Here is an 11,008-nt window from a genome sequence, read left to right on the forward strand (position 1 = left end):
GATGGATTAGGTGAGATATCCACGATCCACATACCAAGCGAGTGGAACTGGTGTCATATACGTGCTTGATGTATTTCACCATGGGTGTTGGTGCCCCATGCAGTTTGAGTGTATGACTAATAGCTATATGTGAGACAGAATTAAAGGCTTTGGCAACATCAGTTGACGCTAGATATAACGGTTTATGACTCGCATGATGATAGCGCAATAGAAGGTCCAAAAGGAATACGTTTTCCGAACAGCCATCCGATTCTCGAAAAGCCCTCTGTCTTGAATCTAGAGGAATCTTGGACGACAAACGTCTTGCGAGGACTTTATGATAAATCCGTACAAGAACCGAGGATACGGTAATCGGACGGAAGTCCGACGGGCTACCAGGCTCTGACTTTTTAGGAATAAGAGTTGTCGTAGACTCCCGTAGATGCATAGGAAGTTTCTTACAATACATGAAGATGTTTAGTATCCGCATTACAATCAAAGGTGTAATTTTCCGAAGAAGTCGAGCAATGATCCCATGCATGACCGGATGCAGAACTCATATTTGGATAAGACGCTGTGATCTCTTTCTCAGTGATTGGAAACCATAGTTCATCAATAGGGCTACACGCTGGAAAGTCTGCTGGACAAGCATCCGACGACTCGGTTAGTATTCTTTCCCAGAACGATACCATAACCTCTTTTTGAGGTGTTGATTCGAGGCGATGCTCCTTAAGAAGGGACCTGATGCATTTGGTAGGGTTACGAGTCCAAAGATCCTGCGTTCGCGCGTACTTAGCTCTGCGTCTCGTCCTGCGCGTAAGATTTTCGTTGACAGGTGTTGGGTCTACACGTCTTCTTTCTCTCCTACTAATAGGAAAGGTATCCAGCAGGTAAAGCGATAGCTTCTCAAGCGCCTACCGCAAGGATCTACACAATTTCACCAATTCGAACGCTCTGAAGTCACGTGTACTGGGAGCAGGTAATGACACCAGATAATCTACAATCACACCATCGAAATCAGTAGACGTAACGTCCGGCAGGTTCTCCACAGGCAATTCTTGGTGCTCAGAAGATATCCTGTATTGAGCTTGCTTCCTATGGGACTTAACGGACTCCAAAGTTCTATCAGGAAAGGACCTTACGAGGGCCTGGTTGATGTAACGTGTACCCTGGATGGTAAGTTCTGCTTCTTTCCGCGCTAGGAGCGCATTCTCTTCTGTATTCCGCCGGGCTTTAACGGGTGCTGTCTTGGTCTATTGGTCGTACCAGACAGGATGAGCTTTCCTTTCATGTAAGGATGTACCAGCCGGCTTGCCAAAATGCCTACCACAGCCGGGGTAGCGACATGGGACATTGCCTGATGTTGATGGTTGTGAGTAGGCGCCAGATGCGAGGTTGTCACTTCCCAATCTATCCTGTGCTGGAACGGCTGAGTCAGTGGACCCACCGTCAGTATTTTCGATCCGAGGCTGATTCCACGTACTTGGGCCAACACTTTTTAAGTCCGAAAGGACTGGCAACCCCCAGGGACCATTTTTGTCTCACTCATTCAGCCATGCCTGTGATCTTGTGGGACCACAGACATGGGAAACGGCGGGAACCACGAGGAGGTATGAGTGAGACCGGGACGCGAGAGGCTAAAGGACCGAAGGTGGTCTATATTGTGCATCACCGTACCTGTAACTATGGCTCCATAAGAACGCCTTAAAAGAGTCATAGTTACTCCCGCCGTTTACCCGCGCTTTTTTGAATTTCTTCACGTTGACATTCAGAGCACTGGGCAGAAATCACATTGCGTCAACATCGCAATGCTTTGTTTTATCCCTTTGAGTGCTACGGGCACTTATATGCGTCCAACGAAAGTCATCGCTGTAGACTATGGACGCAAATACGCGCTCAGCAGATGTCATCAGTATAGACTATGGACGCAAATACGCGTCTGGCAAAAATGATCAGGATACACCATATCAATGCAAAAAATGCGACGTCGGGTTATGTGTTGATCCTTGTTTTGAGATTTTTCATTCGCAAATGAATTATTAATTTTTTCTATGAATTATTAGTTTTTTCTTTAAATATCTATGTATTAAATGTTATTTTCTTAAAATATATATATTTGAAGCCTTTCCATGATTATATAATCTTTCTTATGATTTGTTTAATTTTCTGATTATGAATATCCAAATACACTGTCAACGAGATCCATACTGCACGAAAAAGTATTCAGTCCCCGGCGATCATCAGCGTCAGCCGCGCGCCGTCCGTACGAGCTGCATAGGCCACGAGTATTCAGCACTCAAAGGGTTAAAATTACGTCAGAAAACTCCCATTTCAATATTTTACACTAATTTTGGGTCACTCTGTATAGAATGCCCGATGGGATGGGCGGAAAAATTCCGCAAATCTTCCATCCTGGCCTGAGTTCCACTTTTCCTCACCGGACGCGCTGCGATCGAAATTCCGCAAATCTTACAACACTGCATGGCAGTAATGTCAATTATTCCCTTGGGTGTTCTCTCGCTTCGTTCGAGCAATTAACTCACCCACAGAACTATTGTAAACTATTGAGCGTCTTTACTCCCTTGTTGTATAATGTACTATTCTTCTTCGATGTAGTACGTTGATACTGTTGTCCGTGCACGAACATGAACAGAAGTGAGAGTGAGTTTGTATTGTTCTGTGTTTCGAATTGTCGAAGTTATTGAAAAGTTTTCTGATTAATTGATAATGTCGTCAAGTGAGGATGAAGAAAGTTTTAAAGACATAAAACCGGATTTCTTGAAAGTTGTAGATAATGAAAAAGAAGAATTGCTTCCTCGTAAATCTCGAGAATTATATTGGTCTGCATATAATGCTTTTACGGAGTGGAAAGCAAAAAATAAAGTAAATGAAGTATCAGAAAATGTAATGTTGGCGTACATGGGTGAATTATCTAAAAATTATAAAGCTTCAACACTTTGGAGCAAGTATTCTATGTTGAGGAGTACAATTTTTATCAAGGACAATATAAAAATTGAAGAATTTCCTGGATTGATTGCATTTTTAAGACAAAAGGCGAGTAATCATGAAGCTAAGAAGTCAAAAGTGTTGAGTGAAAATGATGTAATAAAGTTTTTGATTGATGCTCCAGATAAGTTGTATTTAGCTACAAAGGTAAGCTTGTTTTTCAAAAGATTTATTTATAGTAAATTGTTTATAATGTATGTATATGGTGTAAAATAATGTGAAATTTTAGGTTGCTTTAATTTTTGGCTTCTATGGTGGTAGTCGATATTGTGAATTAGTTAATCTTAGAGTTGGAGATGTCCTAGATCTTGGTGGAATTATTAAAGTTGTATTGAAGGATACAATGAAAAAAACTGAAAGGAGTTTTATTATTGAAGGAGAATTAGTTGGAGTTGTTAATGCTTATCAAGCACTCAGGCCAAGAAATTCAACGTCAGATCGTTTCTTCCTGACTTACAGAAAAGGCAAATGTATAAATCAACCTCTTGGAAAAAATAGACTTGGTTGTATGCCCAGAGAAATAGCCAAATTTCTTAAGTTGAAAAATCCGGACGAATATACTGGTCATTGTTTTCGGAGATCGTCGGCAATACTGTGTGCCGTTCGAGGTAAAATGTTTAAAATTCAGTTCCTCACCTAGTTTTAAATAACGTGGCTTTACAGTTCAGTCGTGAATAAAATACTATATGCAACACGGGAATAATAAGCGACTTTACTTCTTTGCTGCATAATGTACCATTTTATGTATTGTAATTTTATGTTGTTATTATAGGAATATAATTTTTTTTTATATGTTTGATGTAGGTATTACTATGACAGACTTGAGCTTACGGGGGTGGAAGTCGACGAGAGTAACAGAAGGTTATATTGGAAAGTCAATTAGGCATAAGATGAAGACGAGGAAACGAATAACAAAAGTCATTGGAGAAACATCATGCGATGAATTGAGTTCAGGATCAGCACCGCTGGAAAAATTGGAAGTAGACGCAGTATCATTACAATCAGCTGAAAATGTATCCAATGCTTCAAGTGTATATGTGTCTAATGTAAGTTGTTATCAAACAGAGACAGATTTTCTGTAAATATTTTGAATTCAAACGTTCATATTCATTTCATCAGTAATTGTATTTATAATTATACAGGGTTGTCCACGCAACGTGTGCAGCGTTATAACTTCCAAAACATGCGTTGCATGACAGAACGTTATATACAAAAGTTACATGGTTTAAAAGAGTACACTACGTAGTGCGTTAATTTTTTATAGGTAAAAACTTTAACAAAGTGAAATTACTCGTTAACTATTAAGTTTAGGGCTAATAACAGTCAATACTTTTTTACTTGCAATTCGATATTCTACCATATTTTGGTATAAAAAATGTAGTATTGTGTTAAAAAAACAAAGTTGATCTTCAAATCACCGAAACGCCTCTAACTATAAAAAAACGCACTACGTAATGTACCCTTTTAAACCATGTAACTTTTGTATATAATAATCTTTCGTGCAACGCATATTTTGGAAGTTATAACGATGCACACGTTGCGTGGAAAACCCTGTATTATTACAATACGCGAAAAGACCGAGTCATTAAAGTTTGAATTATTTAGATATAAGTCATTAATAGATTCTAGTTATAATTGTATTTTATAAAGATTAACTGTGGATATAGTGAGAAATACTTCAAATTAATAAAAGTTTATTACTTTTGTATAAATTGAAAAAATAGTTTATATGAGGAAGATAGACTATATGAGGAAGAGGAGAACTACTCTACTTTACATATGTAAGACTAAACTTTTCGTCCCAGATTTACGGGAGGGAAGTTGCTTTTTCACTTCAGCCGTGAATAAAATATCTTACATTAATCAATTCACACTATCTAGAATTCCAATACTTTAATTCCTAAATATAAATTTTTATAATTATATGTCAATGTAAAAAATTCTAATCTATAAATACGTTTGTCAATCTGTTTCAGTCACAATCTGTCAATAATTCGGAGGGTCCATATATCGCAGAAGTTTTTTGTAGTGAACCACCGATATTACAAGCGCAGTCATCTCTACAAACAGGAATACCATCTACATTAATATCATCAACTTCGATACCAACGTACGCATCAATATCCGCATTAAAATCAGTATCAAGTACTCAAGAACAGATCACAACAGGCTCACCAGGAAAACTTACAGTAGCAAATTGTAAGAATATAGATGAAAAATTGTTACGCTTATTTATAAATGACTTGCAACCGTTTAGCATAATGGATGATACTGGCTTTAAAGATTTTGTAAAAGCACTTAATCCTAGTTACGATTTGCCAGATAGGAAATTCATTTCGCATTCATTGATACCAGCACTTTTCGAAGAATGTAAAAATACCTGCAAGCAAAAAGTACAAAATGCTGTAAAAATATGTGTAACCACTGACACGTGGACATCTCGTCATACCGACAGTTTCTTAGCAATAACAGCTCATTTTATAAATGATTTTAAATTAGAATCAGTTTTATTATCGTGTAGGAAAGTAACAGAAGCACATACAAGTGAAAACATTGCCAATATTTTAAAGACAGTATGTGAAGAGTGGAACATTTTAGACAAAATAATATTCGCCGTTACAGACAATGCACCGAATATAAGAAATAGCATAATTCATCATTTAGGATGGTATCATATTGCATGTTTTGCACACACTCTAAATTTAATTGTTAAACATAGTTTAAATACTGATACAATCAATTTATTAATAGACAAGATTAGGAAAATAGTTACTTATTTCAAAGAAAGTACAACAGCAATGGACATATTAGATACTTATCAAGTAACTGCAGGTGCAAATGCTTTAAAATTGCTGCAGGATGTATCAACACGTTGGGATTCTACGTATTATATGATAGATAGATTTGTATTACTTGAAGAACCGATTAAAGCCACAATACCAATAATTAATAACAATTTACCATGCATCTCCAGTTCAGAATGGGAAATATTACGCGAAATAGCAGTTATACTCAAACCAATAGAATCGGCAACAAAAATTATTAGTGATCAAAGATACCCAATTGTCTCTATTTTAATACCCTTAATTTCAGGCTTAAAAGATATATGTCAACAATTAAAAAAGAAACATTTCTCCATAGATGTGCAACAAGTAATATTTCAAATAGAATACCATATAGAAACTAGATACGCAGATATAGAAAACAATAGCCTGATTCAAATTTGTACATATCTTGATCCACGCTTCAAAACTGCATTTTTCACCGACGAACAATTAAATATAATTGAACGAGAAATATTAAATATGATGCAACGAGACATCAATGATGAGAACAACAGAGAAGAATGCACTCACGAAGCTGATGAACTGTCAATATGGAATAAACTGGAAATGCATGTAAAAAATCACTCTACAGATCTGACTGTACAGTCAAGATTAAAACTGGAACTTGGGCAGTATTACCAACAAAATTTTTATCCTAGAAATGAGGATCCATTAATTTGGTGGAGAGAAAATAAATCACAATTTCCATTATTAAAAAATATAATGGAAGAATTGTTTTGTATTGTTGGCACCTCGGTCCCATGTGAAAGAATTTTCTCAAAGACGGAACTAATTTTAAATGATAAGCGAAGTCGCCTTAATACTGAAGAGTCAGAAATGTTATTATTTTTAAATTGTAATACGTGATTATATTTTATATAATATCAGAGAATACANATTTACTAATCTATTCATCAAATCATCTATTATTTCAAATGCGCACAGTTCATGTGAGGTGCGCGCGGTTCTTTCTACACTAATCAGAAGCGATCACGAAAATCACGAACCACTGTGAAAAATCACCGTGATTAGGAACGAACGTGATCGAATCACGAATGATTTGAAAGTATCAAAGTAGCAGTTCTATAGTTCTATCTAGCTATCACTAGTGGGAGCTCAGCTTGTCAATCGCGACCATCGCGACGACAGACGATCCGACGGAAAGAAGATCGCCAGGTTTATTTTGGTTTAGAAATTTTAGTCGACGATTGTGTAAAGGTGGGAGCGTACGGCCGTGCTTTTTCGTGTTACTCGAATTGGGGCCAGACTTTTAGGTGCTTGTTTGTCGGAGATCAAGAACTGAAAGAATGACCCGTGAGTAATTTTTAATGTCGTAATTACAAATCGAAAAGTACATACAATTTGCACAGAGAGTGTATACAGTCATGTTGATGCGTCGTGATTCATCTTCCAATTATCGTCTGTTAATCACTTAAAAGACATTGTTACATTTACATCGTTCTCTGGTTTGTTAGGTTATCGTTGTATACATACGAGGAACGCTAATTTATTTTATGTCAGAAATTTCATTTTCCATCGTTCAATCAGATTTTCCTTTTATCTTCTTTCTTTTATTAGAATAATAACAATAATTCATGTATTCTGTTTTTGTGTATTTTGTATGTTCATGTATTTCGCTTCGTGTATAAATGATGTTTTCAACTAAAGTATTTAAGTACATAANGTGTTTATTATTTGTGTAAATTCGAGAAGGCTTAACTGGCATTTCCGGAAGATAGTTAACATGATTTTAAATTTTATTTAACGATTCTGATCCTCTGTAAAATTTGGTGAGTCTAAGAGTTGTTAAAAAATTTTACAAAATACTCGGATCGTTAAATCTGTTAATTAGAATAGCTGGTGTGTATGATTGTTTCCTGATGCAGGAGGAAACCAGCGCGAATTAGCACGAGCCAAAAATATGAAAAAGACTGTAAAGAAGTCTGCTGCCGAACAAGACAGCAACAAAGGTCTTTCGTTGGAACAGCGAAAAGCAAGGTAACAGCAAATCATATACTTAAAGTTTTCTATGTATTCTTATGCACACGAATATTACAGTTTTTCATTTATAGACTGCGGACCTTTATGCAAAATAAGATATGTGTCAGTTTAAAAGGTGCTTTAGATAGAGATTTGTTGGACCATTTAAACGCTGAATCATGTATTCAGCTTGTTGTATTTCATTCATTCTTTATTAATAATAATAATACAGTTAATGCAGTAATACGAAGACGGACGAGTGTCTTGACATTCCATTGCAATTCTATTCTGCGTGAGTTGTCGTGAACAAGTTGGAGAAAATCCTGAGAATTAAACGAAAGCAGGGTGAAGTGTAAATTCCAGTTTCGTGGAGTAGTGGAATTAGGATTTGTAAGAGCAGGAATATTAGGTTTAGAGGTTGAGGATAATCTGATGAGGACAAGGTTAAAGAAAGAAAGCCTCCTCAAATATGCTCGGGTCAAAATTGACCCAGGCATAGAAACATGAGTCAAAAGTGACCCAGATATAGAAATGCAGGTCAAAATTGACCCAGGCGTCGGAACGTGGACCAAAATTGATCCAAGTATTGGAACATCGGTAAAAGTTACCCCGGGTTAAAAATGATCCCAATAAATTGGTATTTATACGGGAAGGAACATCAGGGTTAAAGGTTGAGGATGATCTATTGAGGACAAGATTCAAGAACGATCCAGCTGCGACAGAATATAGGGCAAAGTTTGCAGGTATTAGACAAGGAATTAAATCATAGGATGGTGAAGTTTCGGTATAGGAAATAGGAAATGTGATGTAGGTAAACGTTTCTTTTATCATAAGTACTGAAATATTCACCTTTTCATAGCCTACAGGTAGCAAAACATCGATTATCTAGGCTCAGATTTTACGAAACATTTAAGTGAATAGAGAAGGAATCATCGTACAGTGACTACAATTAATATTAAGACACACTTCGAAATAAAACAACATTTTTAATATTGGATGAAACTACTTCATTTTCTTTGTGATGTTAGAAGGTATGGTTTAGTATATAATATATAACAAACGATTGAAATTATTGCTATTCGTCAAAAGTCAGAATCTCGAAGAAGAAAGACTGATGAGGTATGATTCTTTATTAGGGTCTTTAATAAAAATGTGGAACATCCCGTTTGTAGATTTAACTAAGCTATGTGCATGTATAAAGTTTCATAAAAAGTGATGAGAGCATACAAAAATTAGACACAAAGAAAAATTCTCCAATTTATTTCACGTAGGCCAGACGTCATGGATACCTGTGATGTTCTTAATTTTGGATTGTTTGTAGCTCATAGCAACGTTAACCGATTTAGATGAAACTTTGTACGCGCATATAATATCCTTAGATCTATCAAAGGCATGTTTCACATTTTTTTAGAAACTCCAATAATAAAGTTTAAAAACGCGATTTATTTACACTCTACGTCNCTGGTATACACTATATTATTTTTTTTTTCGAGATCTATCTATTAATTCCTTAGGCGGATGAACCTCCTTAATATCGGTTTAGACTGTAATTCGGATTTACCAAATAAAAAGTAAAGGGCACAATTTTTAAGTTTTTTACTTGACTTTCTAATAAAAGTGTAAAAAATGCCTGTGGTAGGTCTAAAGCTGGGTACAGACATGAGCAGTTGTGTCATTCACGCACGAATGCTCTAAAGGTGGGGAACATGCGTCCTCCTTGTACGGTTTCAAATGAAAGGAAAAGAAACTTTATAACGACAAATTTTCGATTTATATAAAAAACAAGGAAAACTATGTGATGTATCAGATGAAGCATTTTGCAGAAACATTGCATCTTCTAAAAAAAAACAGAGAAATATAAAAAATTATATGTATGTTATACATCATATATGGTAAATGTCTCAATTTCTGTTCATGTAGTAATTTATATTCATTGGCACTTTTTCCCATATGTAATCTTAACTCAGTGAGCCGAAATTGGAACATTTTCTATAGTAAACTAATCTTTCTAACATCTAAACACATATTAATTCGTTAAGCTCAACATTAAAGTTGTATGAATTCTTACATAAAAACAATACCAAAGCATTGAAATTTTAACAGTTGTTAGATATTACATTCTAAAACACTGTATAAAATATTAGAAATTTTGTAAGAGTATTAAAAAAGTTAGATCTTGAATTCTTATGTCGAATGACAGAATTTTTATTTCGTTTATAAAAAAATATGAATGCAACAATGACAGAATTTTGTAATTTTGTATAATTCTTAATACATGATTTAANATCCGATTATTACAATTTATTATAAAAGAAGAAATAGAAACTTAATTGTACAAAATCCACTTTTATCTTATTTGATGCCATAATTTATATATATAATAATATGAAAATATAGGACTAAAAACTAAATACAAAACATTTATACGTCTTTTATTTCTTAAAAAGATTTCGGAGCCAGGCTGCTGAAATATAGAACTGTCCCCGGAAATATAGAATAGATGGTCAACGGAGGATTAAATACAATATCTAAATCATTGTATTTTACTTATGAACCCAATTTAATTTTTTCTAGAGACGCGGAACGAATGAGAGAGAAGCAGTCGAAGAAACAAGACCACCAAGAGAAGACTAAACAGGGTGCTAGATAATCTGTTGGAATTGTACGAACTTTTTATCACCGAATCGAATTTTAACTTTGTTTCGAAATGTTCGATTACTGAGCACCAAAGCTGTCCTTCATGCATGGGCGTAAGAAAAATTTATAGTTTTAATTGTAAAGAATCTATCAGACTGTCTAATTACAGTATATACATACACATAATGCGAGTTAGTTAAAAGCACTCATGTTTACGCGTCGATGGCGAGAATAGTCACTGTACATTAAACTATTGTTACCTATAATGTAATGATTAAAAGAAATCCGCATTCGACTGGTTCTAGATATAAGAATTGATTAATTAAATGTAAGGGTATCTGTAGTATTAACTTTTAATTCGTAAGTGCAAGCTTTCGATTATGTAATGTGTAAAAAATATATGTTTTTGCCATTCTGTTTGACTTCGTAATAAAACTGTTCGATTGTAAAATAATCTTATTTAATTAATCTTTTCAGCCACAGCGGGAGTCACACCTTTTTCAATCATTTTAGTCACCGTTTTTTCTTTTTTTTGGAATTTTATCTCATCAATGTTGTTAATTAAGGTGCAGAGCATTTTC

At 35.1% G+C, this 11,008-nt stretch overlaps 2 protein-coding genes across 2 annotated transcripts; both read left to right on the forward strand.

Moving 5' to 3' along the window:
• Positions 1 to 2,516: 2,516 nt before the first annotated feature.
• Positions 2,517 to 6,699, forward strand: LOC108625868 (zinc finger BED domain-containing protein 1-like). The gene is made up of 4 exons (XM_018026197.2): positions 2,517 to 3,132; positions 3,215 to 3,593; positions 3,790 to 4,031; positions 4,962 to 6,699. The coding sequence occupies exons 1-4, from the start codon at positions 2,707 to 2,709 to the stop codon at positions 6,675 to 6,677; spliced, it is 2,763 nt and encodes a 920-aa protein (XP_017881686.1). The 5' UTR covers positions 2,517 to 2,706; the 3' UTR covers positions 6,678 to 6,699.
• Positions 6,700 to 6,908: 209 nt separating this feature from the next.
• LOC108625869 (putative SERF-like protein) lies at positions 6,909 to 10,881 on the forward strand. The gene is made up of 3 exons (XM_018026199.2): positions 6,909 to 7,124; positions 7,697 to 7,808; positions 10,365 to 10,881. Exons 1-3 carry the CDS (start codon positions 7,118 to 7,120, stop codon positions 10,438 to 10,440), a joined length of 195 nt encoding a protein of 64 aa, XP_017881688.1. The 5' UTR covers positions 6,909 to 7,117; the 3' UTR covers positions 10,441 to 10,881.
• The last annotated feature ends 127 nt before the right edge of the window (positions 10,882 to 11,008 follow it).

The sequence above is a fragment of the Ceratina calcarata genome, unplaced genomic scaffold, assembly GCF_001652005.2.
Source record: "Ceratina calcarata isolate Rehan_Ccalc_2016 unplaced genomic scaffold, ASM165200v1 scaffold378.2, whole genome shotgun sequence".
Lineage (NCBI taxonomy): Eukaryota > Metazoa > Arthropoda > Insecta > Hymenoptera > Apidae > Ceratina > Ceratina calcarata.

Excerpts from the sequence above, each read along its gene's own strand:
- LOC108625868 (XM_018026197.2), top strand. The coding sequence starts at position 2,707 with ATGTCGTCAAGTGAGGATGAAGAAAGTTTTAAAGACATAAAACCGGAT. Across the intron at positions 3,594-3,789 it reads AATACTGTGTGCCGTTCGAG|GTATTACTATGACAGACTTG; the intron begins GTAAAATGTTTA and ends TGTTTGATGTAG. Across the intron at positions 4,032-4,961 it reads CAAGTGTATATGTGTCTAAT|TCACAATCTGTCAATAATTC; the intron begins GTAAGTTGTTAT and ends AATCTGTTTCAG.
- LOC108625869 (XM_018026199.2), top strand. Across the intron at positions 7,809-10,364 it reads TTGGAACAGCGAAAAGCAAG|AGACGCGGAACGAATGAGAG; the intron begins GTAACAGCAAAT and ends AATTTTTTCTAG.